The sequence below is a fragment of the Aquila chrysaetos genome, chromosome 6 (assembly GCF_900496995.4).
Source record: "Aquila chrysaetos chrysaetos chromosome 6, bAquChr1.4, whole genome shotgun sequence".
Classification (NCBI taxonomy): domain Eukaryota; kingdom Metazoa; phylum Chordata; class Aves; order Accipitriformes; family Accipitridae; genus Aquila; species Aquila chrysaetos.
In genome coordinates, this window is record NC_044009.1 from 24917902 (window position 1) to 24942660 (window position 24759).

Here is a 24759-nt window from a genome sequence, read left to right on the forward strand (position 1 = left end):
GCATTTAAGTCACATTTTGTAAGGTCTCAGAGCTCTCCTCCTGGACTCTAATTCTGTGATTTTTCTGTTCACCATGTTAGATTTATTTTGGAAGGGATTGGCAGAACTTGAGAACAAAAAAAAAAAAAGTACTAAGTGGACAGCATCCCATGACTACTGGAAAAAGAGGGCCTAGAAGTTATACAAGCATTTTCAGATAGGGGAAACCTCCTCTTTGTTACCAAATCTGCTGCATAGCTCCTCTGTGGTGCTGAACAAATCTTTCTCACAACCTCAACTCTGGGTCTGGAAGATGAAGACAGCAGCACTTCCCATCTTTTCTTTTTTTTGTGGCAAACAATGCACTGAAATCAATAATGGGTACACAGCTGCATGTTGGGATGAGAAGCTACTATGGGTCATGCCTGCAGTTAAGTAATGAGCAAAATCGAAAAACAAACTAAGAAATAATTTTCCTTTCCCCAAAATCCATTTTGGAGTGTGCATTATATGAATGCTCTATTTGGAAGCACAGTTTTATATACCAAATTATTGGGATTTTATTTGCATTAGAAGCATTTTATATTGCAGTTACTTCACTTAAGATTTTCATGTTTCCTTTCCTTTTACCCTTCCAGTCAGAACCTTCTGCTTAAAATCTTTCAAAAGGTGGAAAGTTGAACACGGTACTGCACTGCTTGCTAGAGAACAACTACAAAAGGTCCTAGCTTTCATCTTTCTCAGCTTCTTTATTTGCCAAGCTTCATGCAAGCAATTTTACTTCATCCATTGTTATTTATATAACACAGGATGGGTGCAGGTCTTTCACAGTCCCTCCCATTCTTTAAATGACTGTCTCAGGTAATAGATTTACCTTCGCATCACCATATACAAGAAGGATAAAACATTACGGCATCACATCAGACTGATTATTATCCCTTTTGTTTTTTACTTTCATAGCAGAAGGGGTGTTTTCAACAGTTACCTTCTATGAGCAACAATTTTTGAAAGATCTTAAAGACATATTCGTACCCAATTTTTATTTTATTTTTTGTAACCAATTTTATTTTATTTTTTAACCACTATGATTTAGTGACTAATATACACATTCTCACAGCATTGTTTCTGGGTGTCAAGAGCAGATTGCTTATAGGAATTTGAATCTCACAATATAAATGAACACAAGCCAGGACAAAAGGAAGTACAAGTTACCTGGTAGTTCTGAATATGCTCTCAAGTGCACTCCCATTGCCTAATTTTATATAGGTGCTTGTGAGCATTCTTTCTAGTGACTTCTGTGGGAGCTGTAAGTAAACATTTCTAAAAGAAGATTCAGTAAAGTTGAACATTATTTTTTTTTAGTAGACTACATACAATACATGTTTTGACTCAAGTTTGTAAACTCATTCCTTTGTTGAGGAGCATTCCCATTCTTAAAAAAAAAAAAAAAAAATCTAATGCATTAACTCTTTGTCAAAACAGTGGAACAGAACTGCAAAAGGATGAATTTCTGGTCTGGTCATGCAGTAGCTTTAAAATTCTGCCTTAAGAACTTCCCTAAATGAATTCTTAGCCATTCTTATCCTGCATTAGCAACTGTTTGACTTTCCTTATACTCCATTAAAGGAGTACACACATTTTAGGTTACATTAAAATATTACATTAAGATGACAATAAAAATCAACAATACAAAAACTTAGACCAATCTAGAGCATTTCAAGAAAAAAAAAAATTAGCACCACCACAAAGCTACCTTGAAACTATATATGAAATTAATCATTATCTATTAATGGTGTACAAAATCCGATCCAACAAAACACACAAATCTATGATTAAAGACAATCTAATGGCAGGTCTCAAAGTTACTCCATCAAGAATGAGTGCCACAAAGAAGAATTAGAAGGAAAAAGAAAAGCTTATTCGGTCTTCTTTGAGGTTTAAGAACTTTCTGAATTTTGCCTTGAACTGTCATTAAAACATGACTCTGTTTTCAACTGCAATAACCCTTCAATCTTCCACTTGCAAATGCCTTCCCAGTATTGAAAGAGCCATTTACTTTCTGCTTCACCCACTCCGCAAGATTTTCTGCACAGCATTGATGGGTAAAGGACCATAACCTTACCACTCTTCAAGCATTTATAAAGATCTACCGCAACACTTTGATTGCCTGTGTTTGTCATTGTCAATGAAGAAATATACAACTTGTCTTAGGAAAGTTAGCCATTGTCCAGTGTAGTTTTGCAATCATTTATATTCTATAAGAAAATGACTTTTCTTATTGCTGTTTTGCTATATTTTTTAGACACATAAAACTAGTACTACAATTCTTTCTGCTCATTTTTACAAATGCTCCCTCTTCCTCAGCTAAGATTTCAATACAATGGATAGAATGGCCTTTAAGAAAAAGAAAAGAAAAGAAAAAGACCTTTCTTCAGCTTCAATAAAAAGGATACTTGCAATTAGATGCTACAGGAGGCTGACCATTGTCCCCATCACTGTACTTCCTCTGCAGAACTTAATCCCTGATGTTTGTGTTTAAGAAACAAAAGCAAGAAACAGAGATGGTGCAGATGGGCTAAGGCTAAAAAGCTGACCTGTATGTCACCCCACCCCTTCTTACCCAGATCCATGCTTTTTGAGGCTTTCAGATTAATTGATTCAGACTGCTTGGCTGGTGTCAAAGATCTGAAGTTGATGTGCTGATCTGTTAAATGCACTGCTGAATTTATGATAGGGCTGCAGGAAAAAAAAAAAAGACACGTAAAATAGTTAAGATAGCAGTTCAAAACACAAGTCAACTGATTAAAGCATGCCCAAATATACATGTGTTTCTTTCTCCAGTTGCTTACAGCCATGCATTTTAAAATCAGTTATTCATCCTCAACTTTCTTTTTTGAGACTTAACACCTCCAGTCACTTGTTTTTCATCATGGGTGCAAATATAAATGTAAATGCTTAGTGATAATTGCTTTTAAACAATTCATATTTTATTTAGTAGAAGAAAAGAGGAGCATACCAATTTTTTTTTTAAGCATTTTGCTAGTTCTATTTAACCACTGCATTTCCAAATAACATGCTGCAGAAAGTTGGAAAAATATTACCAATGCATCTGGCTCAGTTCTACTTCATCTGCTAATATAAAGTGATTTTACAGCCTTGTACCACTTCTGTAGAGGCTGGAGCCTAGAGGTCTTATGGAGGGTGCCATAACACTCTGAAGAATTTCAAGGTATTGTGGTTTGGTTGTTTGTGGGTTTTTGAGGTTTGTTTGGGTGTTTTTTTTTTTAATTATTTTACTTCAAGTTAGGCAAATATCTAAACATTTCAAAATTCCACCTGAGTGAACCTCAAAGTAACTTTCACCTGTGAGGAGTCAAAACACCTCACTGCAATGCATTTGAAATCTTCCATGTCTCTTTTCAATTAGAAACACATATTATTATTTTAAATGCTCTAAAACCAAAAAGCAGTTCCAAAATTAAAAACATTTATTTCCAAACTGTTCAATCGAAAGGTTTAGTTTTACAGTGCCACAACACTTTCCCCAGTTTTTTGCTGAAACGCAATTTCAGTGAAATCAGTGTAACTTGACACAGCAATTCGATTTCGACAAAACTTAAGTTCCAGACAGAAAACCAACACAACACTGGAAAAAAGTCAGGGTGGGAGAAAGGGCCTGTAAATTCATCATCATTTTAATACATGGTTATCATTTAATGTTTTTGCTCCCAGCTTGTTGAAAAATTAGGAACCGATTCTAGCAAACAACTGCAGGTGAGAATTTAATGCATAGTTCCATTAGTCTATGTAGACTTTTGTTTGTTTACAAAGTCATACATACCTGCCTGGCAGACCAGATATTATGAAATTACACTAGTGAAATTACTCTATGTTAGCAAAAAGAAAATAGTTACAAGAGTCTTCATTGCTTGAAGAATTCAAGGTATCCATAAAAAAATATATCCACTCTTCGATACTACATGCAGCCTACCACTTAAAGGGTAGCTTTTAATCACATCCATGCACACAAGGACAGAAGTACGGCTCAGTTTTTAGTTGAAATGTATACTTTCCTAATATCTTTACAATAAAACAGTTGCATGACTATCAAAACTGAATACACACAAAATTGTAAAGTGTTCAACATTGAATTTTCAGCATCAGAAGTATGATAGGTTGAAATGATACTTTGATTTGAATCCTGTGCTGATGAGACAGACAAAATATATGCCATCATGAACTTCAACATGTTTACACTTTTTTCTACACTTCCAAACTTCCATATTTACTAAGGAAATTAAAGCTTGTAGCTGCCATCAAACACACCAGCCTTTACAAAAGGTATTCTTAAAATATCTGAAAAATCTGCCCAGGGCATTTACAACCAGTAAAGCATCCATTTGTTTTTCCCTTACACACTTCAATGTTTGAACTTACTGAAGCTTCATTTTGTAACCTCAAGAATGTCTTTGGCTGACATGCTGCATAGGAAGATTCAGTTTCCTACAAACTGAATTTGGCTAGGAGTTTTAAAGCTTTAAGAGACTTCAGGCACTACATCTACACATAGCACCTATTGGTATAGTTTGAAATTAACTTTTTTTTTATAAATTGGGATTATGTTTTGGGATTCTTTTTGTTTTACTGAACACATGCTGGGTATTGTGATCCATATACCATGGATAGCAGGCATACTGCAGCTTATGAACAACTGAAATGGATGTTGCACTAAATGCTAAAATAACATTCCCAGCTTCTATTAAATGATCATCCAGGCAACTAAAAATAGCGGTACAAATTTTTACAAAATAAAAAGTGATTTTAAAATCAATTAGAACTACTTTCATAACCACTAATGAGCAATTAGGGCTGTAACTATTAAGAATAGACAAAGTCCAACCTATGATTATAATCCTCATTCAGCAGATCCTCACTGGGATGCGGTGGGAGAGGTGGAGGGGTTTCGTTTTCACCATTGCCACGATCGGACACTGGCAACTCTGAAATAAAATTGAAAAAGGGGTTAAATAAACTGCAGAAACAAGTACATTACACCAGTTCACTGATCAATGACTGGACTGGAAGGCCTCAAAGCAATGCTGAAGTGAGTCACAAATTATTCAAATCCCTAAACTAAACTAGAATTAAAATCACACCAAGCAGAAAATATACCCTTTGGGATTTCCTGAAGAGCTGATTTTCAGATTTGCATATGCATAATTAAAGATAAATATAGGGAAACTTTGTGCTTATAGTGAAGTTGAGTGCAAGGTACAAATTGCTTTACTCCATTTCAGTGGATTTTCACTTCTACATAGCTGCATCCTAACTGATTGTAGGTTCATGCTTTCATTCCCTTTGATGGGGAGCATTTACCTTTCATGTACAGAAGAGAACCACATTCTCAGCAAAGAGTTAAGAAAAAATTTCTGTTATCCCATGGCAAGAGAAGAAAGACACATTTCTGAATTACAGTCTTCATTTTCCTACCATTAGGGTAATTCCTTCTTTACCTTTACAAAAGGCATTCAACTCACACCAGAAAATTACTTTGAATGAAAAAAACCCATGAACTACTCAATTAAACCATTCAGTGGTTTGCTAAGCAACAACACTTACATACCTGCAGTATTTAATATGATTGCTGTGTCTGCTGTAGACCAGTTCATTATTGTACTGTAAATTCGCCTCTCAATCTAAAGGTCTAGTCTTGAAAGAAGTCCCTACATTTTTCAATATAGAACATGACTTCACCCCTCCAAAACTTAACAGCAAATATGGACACTTAATAATTCTTGGGATTCAATGGCAGGTAAGCGATTTAACAATACTGACATACCACACTTCCATGTGACCTGTTCTGTTGCATTGAATGTTGCTAGTCTTTTTGCACAATCCTGCACGAAAGTACTAATCTCACCTGAGAGAAAAAGGGTTTACAAGGAGGGGATCAAGGCAGACCGCAATAGATTATATTTATTAGGTAAGAGCACTGAGATAGTTCCCTAAAAGCAAACAAACAAAAAAACCCAAACAAAACCACGCTATTAGCTCAAGAATCCTATAAAACTCCTATTGGCCGGATAGCCTCCTAAAGATCAGAAAGATAAGAAATAGTTCAAACCCTGTTAAAAGTGAGAATGTCATCAGAAGAAAGCAAAGGTGAGCAGATGAGGAGAAAAGTTTTAACAAGACCTTAGAAGTATCTATTGCCTGTCTGACACAGAAAACAGGTACGCTACCTAACATATATGCACACTGGCTTCTTGCATTATGATCACATTCTTTCAGGTTGCAATTTAAGGACAGGGAACAGAGATGAGGAGTAAATGGCAGGTTCTCAGAGAAAAAAGAATTTAGAACAAAGGGAAACTCGTACTGTTCAATGTAATTAAATGATGTGAAAGATGAATCGGAAGATGAAAAAATTTACTCATGTAAAAACACTCAGAACTACCAAAAATAAGCAGACTATGAAGCTCTGCAAAAAGATTGCAGGATATTAAGTATGAAATGCAGGTGAAATTCCCTGTCAGTGACTGCAGTGTGATAGACATGGGGGTAGGGGAAAACTCTTGACACGTACACAAAGGCTATTACTTTAGCAATTACCACTCTGGAACAACACAATAGAAGTGCACTGGATTGTTCTTTGAATATATGCTAGTGAAGTCAAGAGGAAACGACATTTAGAGCCTCAAGGAAAGTCCAAACACTCCATCTAGAACTCAGAGTTAATGGTGTGCCTAGTTTTTAAATAGCATCTAAGGTTTCACTCTTCCTATCTGAAAAAGGATGTAAAATAATTCAGAAACCTACTGAAAAGGTGGCAAGATAGTTGGACACACGTAGAAACATTCCTAACAAGGAATATGGACTAGGATTCTTTGGTTTAGAGTAAGAAGCAATAAAAGGGGATACAAGAGGACTCTATGAAATTGTAAAAGCTATGCATAAGGTGAAAAGGAAGCTCTCACTGACTGTCTCATACACAGTAACTAGAAGGCACCCAGTGTAACTATCAAGTAACACACCTAGGACAAACACAAAGTAGTTTTTTTTTCCTGTGCAATTAAATCATGGTACTCATTGCCATGAGGAAGTTTTGGAAACCAAAATTTTAAAAAATATTAAGAAATAGACTAAAAGTTAGAGAGGTATCAGTGGCACAATGGTCCAGACAGAACCTTTGATTTAGGAAGTCCCTAAATCACTGACTACCCTAAGTAGGAAACAGATGCCCGATGAAGGGGGGGGGGGGGGGGGGGGGTGGGGTGGGAAATCACACCCCACCCTACACTGCACCTTACCCTCTTTGAGCAGCCTCCAACAGCCACAGCAAGAGATTGAGCATATCATGTAGTTATATTAACTTTGATTCACAGTAACTGATACATCATTTCACAAAGGCTGTTTGGTGACAGGTTACCACTGCCATTTTTCTTGCAGTACACAAATGGTACACACAGAAAAATGATACAGAAAAATGTCAGACTTCCTGAGCAAATCGGAAATGATCACAAGGGGCTACAGCTCCCAGCAAAATGGGAACAGGAGCAAAAGAGTGAGAGAATTTAATGTAAGAGGCAGTCACTGGCTCCATGTTCAAGACCTCACGAAATGATCTTAACAGATGCAGAGAGATCAGAGGAACAGCTAAGCAACTAAACAAAATGTACTGAATTTACAGTTTAGGAGAGTAAATAATTGAGTCTGTCTATAAGATACATGTAATGTTTACAAGCAAAATTTAAACATTAACTTAAAATTTCACTTGTTAATTTTCTATCTTGACATTACCACACATGTATGAAAACAGAGATGCTTGTACAACCATGAAGACTTGGCAGTCTATGGTAGTAGAGAGAGTTTATGATTATTCTACTACTTAACCAGAGAGATGACAGCATTTCCCCTATAGCCATTTATAATGTAGGGTTATAAGAAATATATAAGAACCTCTAATGAAACACATTCCAGTAATCTTTCAACACCAGGAATGTAAAGCTGCTGGCACTGAAGTATCAGTTCTCAAAGAGGTTGTTCTAAAAAACACTGAATCTGTGCAACAGCTTGGCAGCAAAAGAAGTGAGGACCTGAAGGCAGCAAGTATTATTCATGCAGAAATAGAAGAAACACTGGCATTTCAATATTGGATCAGTATCCCCTCCCCCTTTATTTAAATATCCACAGGCAAGACAAAATGTAATGTTTTGGCTATAACCACTTTTCCCCAGACATTAGTTTTCCTTGCTCACGCATAATAAAAAAGACTCTTAAAACAGACAGCAATATTAGCAGGCCAAGCTTCAGTGTATTTTTGCTGAGCTTTTATAAGAATTTTATTGGTAGGAGCAGTGAATGATACTGGAAATAACTTATTAGAAAACTTTAATTGAGAAAGTGACATTTTATTAAACATAATACCGCTCCCGTCATTAAATTCTTACATTAGATCCTGTATTACATTAAAAATCTCTTCTATCTTTTATTATTCTTTGCAAAAATGCACCAGCTGTACTTCTACATACAAGATCTGGATAGTACACCATAAGAGTACAAGGGACCGTTTGTGCCTGTCACAAGAAGCTCACCATGTCTGTGACTCACATCCTTAAACAGACACACAACCTAAAGTTCGTAAGTCAGTTAAATGAGGGTTGTGCATAGGCATAGTGTTTTGCCTTTTGATGCCTTGAAATACTGAGGACAAAACTTTATAAGAAACAATGCAAAAAAATTTTTGAACCAATGACTGGAAATAACTGACAAGCTCATATCGAAAGTAGAATGAGTATTAGCTCAATAATAATTAATACTATGACTTCAAAATTAGAGAAAGATTTCTACAGCCTACAGGACTACTGTAAGCCTAAAGTGTCTTTCACCAAGAAAATTAGCCCTACTGCAGACACCCTACTGCTGAAAGTGCCTGTGCAGTTCTCCATTAAGATCACTTAAATTTTACTCATCAAATGCCAAATCTTCAACCGAAATCGCAATACAATGATACTTTTAGTAAGTGCTAGAAATGTCTTCGTCACCTGTTGTCCACTGACTCTAATTCCAAACCACTCCCAGGCCACAGCTGGGAAGACCCAGCCATGCAAAACCCTCCCTGACAATAGCCCTCAGCAGCACTCCAGAGCATCCTTTCCACATCCAACACACATTCTCTTCTGATGCCATCCCATTTTTTTTGCTATAACGCCTTCTTATCATCATTTGTTAATTAAAAAGATGTCTACTGAAAATGATTTTATGAATGAGCTGCAAACTAGTCATCCTGATTTCTGGATTGCAGTTGGAGAATCCTTATCTGAAAGTATAGCTCTTCCACATACTTTGTTTTGAACTTTATTTAGGTAACAAGTTACCTGTTGCCATCCACCTGTATCAATGGCTTCAGAGCATTTGCTTATATGTTTTTTAAGGAAGCGTTTAAAGGTATTTGCTGTTTTCTGATCCTTTGGCAATGACTGACATCCTCTAGGGCAGGCTAGCTCCAAGGATGACCCTTTTCTCCTGTAACTACAGAATCAGTGTAAATTCCATACAAGAGAAACATAAGGTAGATCTAAACAAAAGGGTCTGATCTTTGAATATTTACATATTCACAATGCTTGAGTCTATATCCAATTCTTTGCCTGGAGTCACACTGTCAAAATATTGAAGAAAACACAAACGATTTACCTCTAAATTACATGGGAGTTTCTCTCGAGCTTTACAGATTAGGCTCTTTGGTTTTGCTTAAAAGTACCCCACACAGTCATCACAGCAGCCTATAAAATTACTTTTTGCAGGCCACCCAGATTCCACAGCTGTCTAGGGAAGTGGGAGATATCATGCATAATTCAACTACATAAAAGAAAATCTTTTTTTTCCTACCAGAAGGTATTTAAGTATGTGCTTGGCTTGAAGGATAAGAACACACTTAAAAGGATAGGGGTCAAGACCACCTCAAATACTTAAACTTTTCAAATAACTAGTACCTTGCTGAGTCAGGTGCAAATGGGACAGATAGTACAGTATGCCATCAGAAATGAAAGACGACAGGAAAATAAGTGGTCTTAAAAGCTCTTACTTACATGCTTGCATATGCTCATACATCTAGGTTTTCTTTGTACAATGTACACGTGTACCTAATTTTTTTTTAATGAGTTCATTAATATAATTCCAATTTGTAAATTAAGGGAATGTTTCTAACCTTTCAACAAATTTTACCTCTAAGTCTAAAATAAGCAAGCGTACTTTATGAATATCATGCTTTTGTATAAATTCATTTAGCTTATAATAACCTGGGACATAATCTAAGAATTCAATGCAAAAATCATTGCACTCTAATTAAAGATATATAGAAAATAAACATTTTGACAACATATATTTTGCACTCATCATTTGTTTTTTATCCAACCTTACGTGTTGGGGCAGCGAGCTAGAAACTGTTACTTAAACTGGAATTTGTGCCAGGAATCTAATTCACAACTTCTGAGTCAGCTCTCCCACCCTCGCTGGATCTTCAAGCCTCAAAGTAACATAGTGTGCACTTAACTCTAATTAACTGCTTTTCTAGGGGCTGTCAAAAGACAAAAAAATAAAGCACTTTCTTTTAGCAGAGAAGGATATCTACAGACTACCTTTTATTCTCTCCTGAGGACTGCATGTTACAAATTGCTGAAGAATAGTATCATTGCGTCGGGAAGCACCTGCAAAGTTGTGACTCCCATCAGAGGCTGATTTTTGAAAGACTCCCTGGTCTGAGCGTTCCTAAGGGAAAAACAGAACCACACATTGTAACAAAAAATTACATGTTCAACAATGCAGAAGATCAGCCATCACTACAGACAGTGCACAAATAACATAACGTGTTCACTGTACAGTGCTTCCTTTCAAATGAGAAACTTGAAAGATACCTTCAAAATGACTGGTTTTGCTGACCCTGAAATAAGACAATATCTAAGCAATAACAATCATTAAGAATGATGCACAAAAATGAAGACTGGTTTTTTTATGACCCACAACTGGCTTCATTCAAATTCTCCATCTGGGAGGGCAGCTTGTGACATTGTCAACACAAGAACACGGGCAATGCCAATGGTATTTTTCTGCCAGCCAGCTGGTTCCCTTCTCTCAGAGACTGAGTGCATATGTTCTGATGATCACACACTAGAGCAGTTTTGCAAGTAAGGAGTTACACCAAACTCCCAAAAGCAGGTCTTCTGGCTAGCAGCTAAACAAACTCCTGTCACACCTCTAGTCAGCTTTTCTTTTGAGACATTTCCCACCCCCCATACATGCCATGTCGCCTAATTTATTCTCCTGAGCAGTTGCTCAAAAGAAAAAAGGGGATGGAAAAAAAAAAAAAAATTAAAAATCACAGTTTCTAAAACTAGGACAGACCCAGAAAGACGTTTCTGTACTCATTATTCAGGGAAAACAGAAAACCCACACAGGGGAATATTATGGCTAGTTTTCAAAATAACCTTTATAGTTTCTGTGATTTTAGATCTGTTTTTTTGAAGGGGCCTCCGACTGGCTTCTATTTTTAAAGTACATGTTCATTATGCCAGCAAACGTTACACTAAATACTTATCACTCCTTAAATTTCACAGTCACGTCTACAGAAGAAATGCATGTATCTAACCCATATATTTTCTCTGTGAAATGATACAAGAGGTTTAATGCATTGGCAAGTGATTGCCTGCAAACCAATGCGTAAGAAAGGACGGCGTGTTACATCACCTTGCAATCTGCCTTTCAAGCTTAATGATGATAATAATAATAATAATAATAATAATAATAATAATAATAATAATAATCTAAAACAAAAATTAAAGCAATAATAATGATAGAATAATAACAATCAAAAATAATAATAACATGGCAAAAAATGCACCTCAGAACACAAAGTAGTGCTGGGATGCTCACGTGACAGTATGGCTACAAATGTAATCTCAGTGGACAGGCAGCATCTGCAACATTCCTCCTTCTCAGTGCAGCATGAGCCATTTGAAAAAGCTATTTTGAACCTCTGTACAGAAACACACACACCACACAGCCACTGACAATCATGTTTCTTCTCGTTACTGGAAATTCTTTAGTTTACATAAGATTCCTTACATTGTGAGGCCCACATTTACTACTTTCTCATGGATATTGCTGGCTAAATTAAGCCGTGCAACATCCAAACTACTACTACATTGGAGACTTGTACCCAGTGGGATAGGGAGCCTTAAATTAACAGCAACAACAAATCTGCTTTTCCAGCTCTTTGATAAATGGCACAATCAATATCCCAACAACTGATCAGTAACCAGCCTAATTAGAGTATTCAGCTTATAAAACATAGCTGTCATGGAAGACCTTCATTAGCGTCCTGACCAATAAAAACAATAATGCATTTCTAAACGTATTCTCCTTCTTCCAAGCTGAGATGCAGTACTCAGGAAGCTGTTTTGGGGAAGGAAAGAATGGGCAACAACCCATTTCTGCTATGGTCTCCAGACTCAAATGGAATTACAATTGAACTTAAAGAGTACCCTATAAAAATTGATTCCTGTCTAAAATGAATTTGATTCAATCAAGACCTCATTATGCATTATTCATACGGCATGAGTCAAGACTATTTACCTCTTTCATACATCTGGATAATATACAACACTATACACTTAACTATAAAAAGCAGCCTCATACTTTTATTAGCTCAATCTGATGTTTGATTGGAAGTTTTTTAAAAAAAATTTTAGCTTCTTTTAAATGAAGAAAACTTGCAGGAGTGAGCTTTATTTGAAGGTGAGCTATCTTTCTTACGTCACAAAAGTGCACAATAAATGTAACATATACTTTATAATACTTCCTTACAGCATAATGCTACGTCACATAGAAAGGGAAAGCAAAAATGTGTTTTCCTCTGACATATTCCAGAATAGCTAATGAATATTTTCCATATTTCCCTGGCATGATTGACATCAGTGAGGCTTTTGCAAAGTGTCCTCCCAACAAAGTTAGAGCATAATGTTTGGAAAGTAATATACTTCTAAATCTATTTCTCAATCAATCAGTGATGGTAGTAAATCAAATAGAAAATTATCAGGAAAATATTAAGAGTTAATTATACTAAAAAGATACCTGCATTCTCTTCTGCCCTCTGATATTTTATGCAAATACACCCACAAACATGATTGTTCTCAACATTTTAAAACGTTCCAGCAATGCTTATTAAATAAGAAGCTTGAAATAATCTCTTGGAATTCTATAATGGGATTTATTACATTCTTTTATACCACAAATCCACCCGTAAGTATTTTTATTTTAAGGAACTGTACAGATGTTGAAAAACTATTAAAATATTTACTCGAGTGTCAAAATTAAAACCGGGGTGAGTAGGAAGAGCAGCCAGTATACGTACATACATATTATCTATGTAAAGATGAAGAAAGAGTATGCATATGAGCATGCATGCATGAAAGAGAGGGAGCAAGAGAGATCACAAAAAATAAGTGATTGGCAAACATCAATTTATATGAGGTCTAGAAAACATAACCATTAAAATTTCTTTCTTTTTTAATTTTGTAATCTTATTTAAGCAAGTTTGATGTTAATCAACTCAGAAACCCATCCTGAAGGGGTGGCCTTCATCTGACCAGGGAAAGTGAAATATTAATTCCTTGAAGGTCAAAAAAAAGAAAAGAAAAAAAAAAAAAGGGGGGGGGGGGGGGGCAGGACAGGACCAGAAGAACACACAGAAAAAAGCGGAGTGAATTAAAATATTAATGAAACTGAAAAAGCAAGAGTGAAGTAAAATCCAAGTCACACTAAGATATTAAGGTCTCTGATCATGACAACAAATGAAATCAGAAGAATTCAAGTCATCTGTATCCCAGCTATTGCCTTCAGGAAGTAGCAGGTAGTCAAAACTACATCAACATATTAATATTAACCCTTTTTAGGATCACATTTGCTTTTGTTCTAATGCCTGTCAAATTAAAAAAGGCAACTTTTAGCCTGGTCTCAACAGGAACAGCAAGACCAGGAGATATCAACCATAAACGATGCGTGAATCCTAACTCCAGGAAGTCAAGAATTCATTCTGCCAGGAGGAGCTCTCTGACACCAAGTCCTTAGCCATCATCTCTTGTATGCAAAAACATTGGGACTGGAAATACATTTATCTAACAAATGCATTTACTGCTTCACCTCTGTCTGCGCCTCTAGTCTTCGGAGAACTACTAGCTGGATCCTCCCACGAATGTTCCCCTCCATGGACATGGAGCGCCTCAGTGTTTCCATAGCCTCATGATTTGACTTGCCCAGAAGTGACTCCCCATTTACTGCAACAAGCTGATCATTTACTCGCAAACGACCATCCTACAAGCAAAAAATAAAAACAAAATATTTTTTTAAAAAATCAGGAATTATTAGACAGAGGTACTACATACAGGAAAGCAAGATGCAGACAATCAGACATTACTTTATAAAATTTAAGAAACAAGAGACGGCATACTACCACATCTTTAAAAAAAGTATCTTTGTGTCTCTTAACTGACCATCTTTTTCCTCCATTTACTACATTTTGGGAAGAGTGCATAGGGCAATTACAAACATAGAAGCACATGCACACGCTGCTGTTTTTCTTGCATGTACAATTTAATTTGTATCAGTTCTGAAAAGAAAACGGGAAAAGGAGGTTTTAGTTAGTTAAAAGGACCCACATCATAGCTGTTAGTATCTACAGTGCAACCATGAAGGAGTACTGCAACATATTTTCCATGCATTATTATCTGCTACTAGGGTCTGGTAAGAAACAGCTCCAAGTATTGCGTCTTGTAGTCTCATTAGTACCTATCTCGTCACAATTACCATGCCACCATTATGGGGTGGCATTCTCAGTTCAGAATGGTCATTAAGACTTAAGCATCCTTATTTTAATTAATGCCATCCATGTATTTTAACATCCAAACCTGCTGTCAATAACAAAATTAGAGTTGAGCCATATCAAGTAGCCCATGCTTTGAAAAAAGTCATTCAGTTTCATTGCCAAGGTTAACTGACATTTGTGGGTATAATAAAATTGTGGACACTGCTATTTTGTGATTTAGGAGTCCTATCACTGTTGTCGTTATTATCTGTGATTTATTTCTTTTCATAAAAGCATGTGCCATGGAGTTTTCTCTCTTTAACAAGAAAATCAGGTCTATTTAATTAAGAGACAAGAGTTTCTCTTAAAGCTTGTCAAGTTCACAATTATCAGGTTGGCATCAGACCTCAAAGAAGGAAGAGAAAGAGTAAGAAACTAAAGACATCCAATACAGAAGGGCAATGAAGAAAGAATAGCAGGCACAGAACCTGCATAGACATACATTGCTTGGTTGAAATGAATCCGATTCATTCGTAGGCTCATTACATACTCTTCATAAAGCACTCGTCCAAACTGTTTACGTATTTCGTGCATCTGAGTAATCCAAAATATATATACTTTTTGATTTTTATTTTTTCTATCACTAAGGTGTTTAATTAACTATTCTGCTATTGCTGCCAAGTAAGTAATTTGTGCTCAAGTGAGTTACAGTAGCTGTGACAAACCCTGCTTTCTTAATTGTTATTTTTGTTGGAACTGGGTATCATCATTACCGCAGCAGAATATGAATAGCCACGGAGCTGAAGAAGAACAGCATATACCAGAATCCAAAATAAACTGGGAGGGACAAGAAGACGGAAAGACAGAATTGGGAGATGAGTCACTCAGTGAAGGAAAATGAAGAGAAATAAAACTTTTCTAGGGAAGGTATGGGAATGGAGGATAGGAAACAGTAATGCCATTTGGAAAAAAACCTGAAATCTCTCCTACCTCTCTGCTGAATATTTCATGCCAACATAAATTTACATACAGCCAAAGTCAACAGGTTAACTCCACCCTTTCTCCACATACAAAATGATGCCATCACATATGCTAAAGTTTAGGGAGAGAAGAGTTATTGTTAAACAAGGAGTTTTATTATTTGCACATGTTGCAATTCCTTTGTGTTCTATCAAAATTTGCTAAAATGAATGGAGCCATTCATGGCAACAGGAGTTTGAGGAAAAAAGATTTTCTTTTTTGTGAGTTTCTGTAAGACTGAAAATTTTACAGGTCCTCATGTCCTCCTCCTGTGGTCCCACAGGTTCTTGGGTTACTTATTTTCCTTTCTGTGGATAAACACCCATGTATAAATATCCATTAATGCTTCTTACTAAAGTATATACAAATACAATGTCAAATGCATCTTGTCATGACTGCATCTGTTGACTATGCAACTGTCCTGAACACAACGCATATTTTTAAATAAATCACTGCAGCCTCAGAAAGCTCTGAATTGGCCTGATTTTTAATTTCCATTATAATACTTTTGTAGGAGACTTTGTATTTATTTATATTTTAATAATGTCAGTGCTTAAAGAACTTCTTTTGATGCATCTCTCTTCTTCCCACTCCGTTACATGCTCCACTTAAATGCAAAGTTCAACTTGAATTCAACAATTCAACTATAATCAGAAAAAAAAAAAAAAAAAAGGTGTGCATGCTTTATAAATGCTGATCAGTTACACTTGCTAAGTCACGTGTACAAGGTAGGCTGGAAGACAGCTGAACACTGTTTTCACACATGCTCAGGTAGAAGTTATTTCACAGAAAAACCTTTTGCTATTTTAAAGATTGGAAAAAAAATTCCCAATGTCTAAACAGTTAACAAACACAGATTTTCACATCACTGGTGTTATGGCCTGGTTTAGAAGTCTGAACTGCAAGACAATCTGCTTGACTCAAAACAAGCTAAATGTTGTTTTAACACATTTTTTCTTTCATCTCTGAAAGGTAGGTTTCTTTGTGGCTCCCAAGTAGAAAACCCAACATTTGGCATTTCAGCAAAACAGTTTTCAAATGCCATTTCTGAAACTGTGAGCTATTCTAATAAAGGGTGAAGTTACTGTTCCCTTGCTTATTCAAAAAATGTTGGGTTATTTTAGAGACTCACAGCAAGGGGTGGAACCTACCACCGCATGGCTACCCTATTCAGACAGTCACAAGACTCTCATGCTTTTTACAGTAGAGCAGGGAGATAAAATGCCATGTTCTTCATGGACTTCTGTTTTTAATCAAAGCACACCTAGTTATTTCCCTTATCACATCAATGACATTTCTCTCAGAAGGAATTCATTGATGGCATTTATTGGAATCATCCGATTTCCCCATCCACTCCATACAATAAGCAATGTTTACTGCAACAGCACTCAGAAGCCCCAAGGAGGTTCAAATCATATTTGATTTGAACAAATGCACATGTAGAAACTATTCCATTATTCTAATTATCCTAATAATTCCATTATTTCTAATAATGGCTCTGCTGCATTTCAGCTGCAGTAAACAGCAAGTACTTGATCATCAGGAATGCATCACAAGTGAAAAGCCAAGACGTCTAGAGAGGAACAAGGCTGAAGTCCCTAAAGTTATGGGGAAAGATGATGCATTTAAACTCAGTCAAGTGTTAGTTTTCTTCACATGAAAGGCTCTGCATAATTACAAATATCAAGTATTCTAGTAACCTCTTTATCTTAGGGATGATAAAAAATAGACACTTCAAAAATTACCAAAGGAGGTGAAGAAGGGACGTAACAGTTCAATCAGCAAAAGCAACTGGTTTTATTCCTGCAGGATACAGTGTTAGAATACCAACTAAGAACATGAAGGCATTTTTATTTTGTTTGGGTTTCTAGCAAGAGCACTAAATAGGCACTGAGTCTTACTATAGCATGTGTGATACAAGATGCATTGATATGTTCTAAAATCTTTAGCTAGGACAAAAAATCAGAAAGCATAGAATTAAAGACTTCAATATTCCTTCATGTTTTTTTACAACTCCCTTACTGTACTTTGCAATACTGCTAACACATCAGAACTAGATTAATGTGTTAATGTTTTGAAAAACACTAAAAAATGTTGGCCTCTTTTCAGACCTTTGGTTCAGACCTTTGGTTCAGACCAATAACAGATAACAGTAACCAACCAAAATTGTCTGCATCTCATATACAATCCTTCATTCTAAAAAACATGCTGGTGAAAGAACTTTAATGTATCAAAACCTTTATACAGCATTAGAAGGACTGAGCATTTACTTCAGCGGTGAAACAAATGCACTGAAGTTCAATGTATTACATGTCTTCTTTTGAAGACAAGTGGTGACCGTATAGACAAGGGGATGAAGCTCCCCCTTATATTAGCATTATATTACAAAATCAGAACAGATTTTAAACTCTAAATGCAGAAGTGAGAAATAGTGAGAGAATTCCTATATCAGTGAGCACTATGATTTCCTCCTGTGATAGTTTCCCAAGAAAACTTTGTACACTGAAAAGCAAATGCATATGTCTAAATCCATAATACTCGATTTCAGAGAGTTACAATGAATAGGATAGGAAAATGTTTTGGACAGCTACCAGCTGGAAAGAAAGGCTTTTTATTTCAAAACTTGCTACAAAAGGACATTTAAAATAAGGACAATAAGGACATCTTTAAATATTTATGGCACAAATATGTTATCACTTTTTAACTTGATACAAGAAATTTATTAATTGTTAATACCCACTGATTATGTTTTGTTCTGTATAAAGGTCATTAGACAGGAGAAAGACAGCTGTTCTCCATGCATATACAATAGTAAACTGTGGTTCTTAAGACATTGCCAAAATGACTGAATTCTGAGAGTACTTGTATTAAACACATAGGAAAGATTCTCTGAAGAGTTCTGGTTGAGAGCTAGAGCCTCAGCTACTATTTCATTTGCTCTGGAGCCCACACTCAGATCTACTACTACACAGCTCTAATTGGTGAAAGGGTTATAATGAGGTAGAATAGAGAATAGGTCACAGGACCACAGGTTATCACAAGACAAAGTAATCCTCCAGTCACGGTGACTAACTGTCATGGTTTAACCCCAGCCAGTAACTAAGCACCATGCAGCTGCTCACTCACTCCCCCCCACCCCTGCAGTGGGATGGAGGACAGAATTGGAAAAAAGTAAAACCCATGGGTTGAGGTAAGAACAGTGTAAGAGAACAGAAAGGAAGAAACTAATAATGATAATAATAGTAATAAAAATAACAATAATAATAAAAGGATTGGAATATACAAAACAAGTGATGCACAAAGCAATTGCTCACCACTTGCCAACTGATGCCCAGTTAGTTCCTGAGCAGCAACCCCCTCCCTGGCCCAGGCCAACTCCTCCCAGTTTATATACTGGGCATGATGTCACATGGTATGGAATACCCCTTTGGCCAGTTTGGGTCAGCTGCCCTGGTTGTGTCTCCTCCCAACTTCTTGTGCCCCTCCGGCCTTCTTGCTGGCTGGGCATGAGAAGCTGAAAAATCCTTGACTTAGTACAAACACTACTTAGCAACAACTGAAAATATCAGTGTGTGACCAACGTTCTTCTCATACTGAACCCAAGACCTAACACTATACCAGCTACTAGAAAGAAAATTAACTCTATCCCAGCTGAAACCAGGACACTAACTGTGCCAGTTGCCTGTTAGGTGCGAGCACAGAAGTCCTGCTTTATTAGTCTACAGATGCCTCAAGCCAAAATTAACTGCTCTGGAGTGAGTAACTATAGGAGAATAGAGAGTGGTGAACACACAGAGCTAGAAAGGGTTGCCTTATGTATCTATGATGTGACAAGTCAGGTAGACAGTGCACTAATCCTGCAGGAATATGGCTCCACAGGCTTTGCTATTCAAAACAATGAAATTATTTGTGGCAATATACACTGCCACTGCAATTGGTATGGACAGTTACTTGGGGAACACAGAACTGCGAAAGCAAGGAGAGCAGCCTCATTTTCACAGTAAAATGAGTTGTACTCTGTTAGCAGACATGCACATAGATTGAGTTTATCCAGCCCTAACTTGGCCAATTGTGCCTTAACTCATTTCTGATATACACCACGTAGATGAGCTTACTCACTTGTCATTTAGCCCTGAGTTAACCACAGACACTATTCTGAATTGCATGTACCAGGCTCAGATATACTTGAGAAGATCTGAGCTTTGAAGTAACTATGGGACTAAGACAGGTAAATAATACAAGCAGGGAAGTGTTAAAGATTCCCATCAAAGCTAAATCCTTGATTATTGCTATTTACCAGCTGCTGTAAATAGATGATCATGAAAGTTTTAATGCTGTGAATTGTCTTACTGAGCGAGATGATATCAGTAGAGGAATTTACATACACTGAATTAAAAGGTATTTTTACAGAAAAAAGAACTGTAAGGAATTGCTGAGGTAACACAAAAGAAAAACAATTACATTATGGATCCACAACAGTTAAACATACTAGCCCTGAAAAATTAAAACACTTGCTTCTAATTTCAAGAAAGTTACCCTTTTCAAGTTTTATTTGGGGAAAAAATGCAGTCAACAAATTTCCTAAAGATTAGAAAATAATTCAAATACTTTTTAATCATAAAAATGTGCAACAGTCCTTGTATAGTCCTTAGAGGGAGCAGAACAATTCATAATACTGTCATTTACCAATTTAATATTGCCAATCCACCTCAGGAACAATTGGTAACTTCTGCACAATTGACGCCAGGCTCAGCCAAGCCGCATTTTTACTACAGTGGTAAAAAATATTTTGAATAAAAAAAAGAAAGAAAATGATGAGCTAGCTTTTTATTTACAGCATAAATTAAACACATAATCCTTAACCTCACAGAATTGTCATTTCTAATTTTTTCTAAATTTCTAAATAAAGAAGTTTGTCTTTTGACTGATTTTTTTATGGGTCTGCCTGTATCATTTTGGGAGGACCAAAAGCAGTGCAGATAGATAATAAATGTAGGTATCTAACTTCTCTGTCACTGAGCCTAGCAGCACACAAACTTTCTGATGTGCTTCTGTGGGGAAGCTGGGAGGCAGCCTCTCCCCATATGCACACAGTCTCCCCCTTCTCCCCCTTCCCCATTTCCTGCAGCATCCAAATGTCCCCCAAGGTTTCCACCAATTCATTTCCCTTGTGGCAAACCCTATCACACATGACACCAGAATCTTGGGACAAAGCATTAGTAGATTTGCAGTTCACCTAAAGGAATGAGTGACAAAAAGGTATTAATTCCTAGAATGCTTATCAAGTGAGATTCAGTACTCAACATAGAAAAGTCAGAATTCTAATGCTGTCATCATCTGATGTGTTTCTTCCATACCTTAAAAGCAGCACCTCCATGAATAACAGATTTGATGAAAATCCCAAGATCAGCTCCAGTCTCCCGAGATTTGTTGCCTTTTAAGCTCACACCAAGTCCAGCAGAGCCAGAATCATTCAGAGGAATCTCAAAGGTCAGCTGCTCTGTGGTTTCTGGAGAAAGAATGCTGCAGTTTGGCTCTCCTTTCTGTTGGAGAAAACAAGGATGAAAATATGGGTGAAAAGCGGGCAGAGACAATGTATAAACCAGTTGTATCCATAGGTTCATATGACAAGAAATAGTCCTCTTTTCCAGAAAGTAGCTTGAAGAAGCAGCCTTATAACCAACAATGCATTTAGCTGACATTTTGTCACATGATCTGGCTTAAAATGTTATTTTTAATGATACCTAGGAATATGCCTAAATAGAAGGTAAAATAGCTTAGTTCCACATGATATAAAACTGATGTTGCAGCAGAATATAAAAAAGACATTTATTTTAAACACAGCTGCATTAAAAATGTAAGTCATAAAACTCTCAACATCTTTACATGCAGGTCACAAACTGTAATGATAGTTGTACTGTTAAATCCCATTCCCCTCTGAAAATTGAGTTTCATCCTTAAAAAATTATCCTTCCCTTAAACCTGTCTACAGAGGGAAGGTGGTGTAACAAAAGTGAGGGTGAGAATTGAAAACGCAGTAACTTATTTTGCACTGACTCACTTCGCACATACTTTTATTCCATAGAGGTTTGGGGTTTTTTTCCCTTCTAGTATAGGTTGATCCTAAGATTTTTCCCAGATTAGATTGTTGTTTACAAGACTGCCAAGTCAAGTATCCATTGCTAGGGAAGATGAGAAAGAACTTTCTTTTACTGTATACTGTATCTGCAGTTTTGTAGGGTTGTATGTTGTTGGGGGGGTTGTTTGTTTGGTTTTTTTTTTAAGCAGGTTAGAATCATGAAATTAAACAAAATCAAATTCTTGCCTGAAATATTCATACTGGCACTCTACAGAAATAAAACTAGGACAATGAGACCTACTATGGAGTAAAGTGTTCATGGAAAGTATTAGTGGAAAAGACCTTATGCATGACATCTGATCTTATTCCACTCTTCCTTCTCCATATAGATCTAAGACAATTAACTAGTTTAAGTTTCTTGTCATTTGGACTTCTTCTATTCTTTGTAACAGCAGTGTTAAAAAATTGATAGGAAAAAAACTATGAAAAGGAAATACACAGACAAGTACAAGCTGAAAAAGATGACTGGGGGCTGCTTTCAAGGGTGTCAAAGTCTTATGTTAAATCATCAAGTAGAGGCTGAATGAGAACAATAGACAATACTTTATACTGACTCATGGATGGTGGCAAATGCTGTGTGGGGGTGGCTGCAGCAATGGAAGCAGAGTAACTGGCAACGCAGAGGTAAACCCATCTGGGCTGCCCCATGGTGGCAAAATATTGCTGCCCAGCTAGAGAACCTGGTTGTGAAAGCACGTCACATAGATGTTCATGTACCTAAGAATCGGGCCACTGAAGAACATCAAAACAACCAACAGGTAGACAAGGCTGCCGAGATTGAAGTGGCTCAGGTAGATCTGGATTGGCAACAGTGAATTATTTATGGCTCATTGGGCGCATGACACCTCAGGCCATCAGGGAAGACATGCAACATATAGATGGGCTTGTGATCAAGGGGTGGACCTGACCATGGATACTATCGTGCAGGTTATCCATGAATGTGAAACATCCGTTGCAATCAAGCAAGCCAAGCAGTTAAAACCTCTGTGGTATGGAGGATGATGGCTGAAATATAAATACGGGGTGGCCTAGCAGATTGCCTACATCACACTTCCACAAACCCATCAAGGCAAGCGCCATGTGCTTACAATGGTGGAAGCAACCACTGGATGGCTGGAAACATATCCCATGTCCCATGCCACTGCCTGGAACGCTATCCTGGGCCTTGAAAACCAAGTCTTACGGCAACACGGCACCCCAGAAAGAACAGAGTCAGACAATGGGACTAATTTCCAAAACAACCTCATAGACACCTGGGCCAAAGAACATGGCATTGAGTGGGTATATCACATCCCCTATCACCCACCAGCCTCCAGGAAAATCAAGCAATACAATGGATTGTTAAAGACTACATGGAGAGCAATGGGTGGTGGGACCTTCAAACATTGGGATACACATTTAGCAAAAGCCACCTGGTTAGTCAACACCAGAGGATCTGTCAATTGAGCTGGCCCTGCCCAGTCAGAACTTTTACATGCTGTAGAAGGGGATAAAGTCCCTGTAGTGCACATACAAAATATGCTGGGGAAAACAGTCTGGGTTACTCCCACCTCAGGCAAAGGCAAACCAATTCATGGGATTGCTTTTGCTCAAGTACCTGGGTGTACTCGGTGGGTGATGCGGAAGGATGGGGAAGTCTGATGTGTGCCTCATGGGGATTTGATTTTAGGTAAGAGTAGTCATTAGATTAAATTGTATGATGTTGATTGCTATATCAGGCTGCCACTGTATGTCATCATTATTATAATTGTTAAATGCTATATCAATGGTATTACAGTAAGAATCACTTAGATTAATGAAGAATGAACTTTGATAAAATTGAGCAAAGGGCAGTGGTGATGGAACCAGGACTGACTTCAGCATACAACAATCCAACACGACACACCATCCTCCTGCTGTGCCCCATGTCACCCGCTCACCGCATGACACCAAACCCCAATCCTGTTCTGCCGACTGAGCGGAGTTTGCACCATCCCTCCTGCCCAGACAGACTGTTAAGACAGATGGAGACCAAAGTCATGGACTGAATGAACTCGACAGACACTTGATAGAGATGGCCCACAGACTACGGGAATGGTATCTGTGCATATATATCAAAAGATGAGAAAAGTGGTGGTGATTAACTGGAAATGTATGGTGAAGTGTGGGATCTGGGCATGATGTGAATGGTACAGAATAAGGGGTGGATATTGTCCTGGCTTCAGTTCGGATAGAGTTAATTTTCTTCTTAGTAGCTGGTACATTATGTTTTGGATTTAGTGTGAGAATAATCTTGATAACACACTGATAGTTTAGTTGTTGCTAAGTAGCGCTTGTCCTAAGTTTAGGATTTTTCAGTTCCCCGTGCTCTGCCAGCAAGCAGGTGTACAAGAACCTGGGAGGGAGCATGGCCAGGACAGCTGACCCGAACTAGCCAAAGGGATATTCCATATCACAGAACGTCATGCTCAGTATAGAAACTGGGGGGAATTGGCTGGGAGGGGTGGATCACTGCTCGGGCATCGGTCAGTGGGTGGTGAGCAATTGCATTGTGCATCACTTGTCTTTTTTTTTTTAAAAATTATATCCCTTTTCATTACTACTATTATTATTACATTTTATTATTATTATTACTGTTGTTAGTATTACATTTTATTTTACTTTAGTTATTAAATCGTTCTTTTCTCAAGCCACGAGTTTTACTTTTTTTCCGATTCTCCTCCCCACCCCACTGGGCTGGGGAGGGGGAGTGAGCGAGCAGCTGCGTGGTGCCTAGCTCCTGGCT

At 37.2% G+C, this 24759-nt stretch overlaps 1 protein-coding gene across 2 annotated transcripts in view; it reads right to left on the reverse strand.

The window, feature by feature from the left end:
- The window catches only part of PARD3B (par-3 family cell polarity regulator beta), a 433465-nt gene that overhangs the window by 189332 nt on the left and 219374 nt on the right, over window positions 1–24759 (reverse strand). For both annotated transcript variants that reach the window (XM_030017233.2, XM_030017234.2), the window contains exons 11-15: window positions 21214–21399; window positions 14176–14346; window positions 10617–10746; window positions 4880–4979; window positions 2600–2715 (exon numbers count right to left, since the gene is read on the reverse strand). In XM_030017233.2, the coding sequence (XP_029873093.1) occupies window positions 2600–2715; window positions 4880–4979; window positions 10617–10746; window positions 14176–14346; window positions 21214–21399 (703 nt within the window). The remainder of the gene's footprint in view (window positions 1–2599; window positions 2716–4879; window positions 4980–10616; window positions 10747–14175; window positions 14347–21213; window positions 21400–24759) is intronic.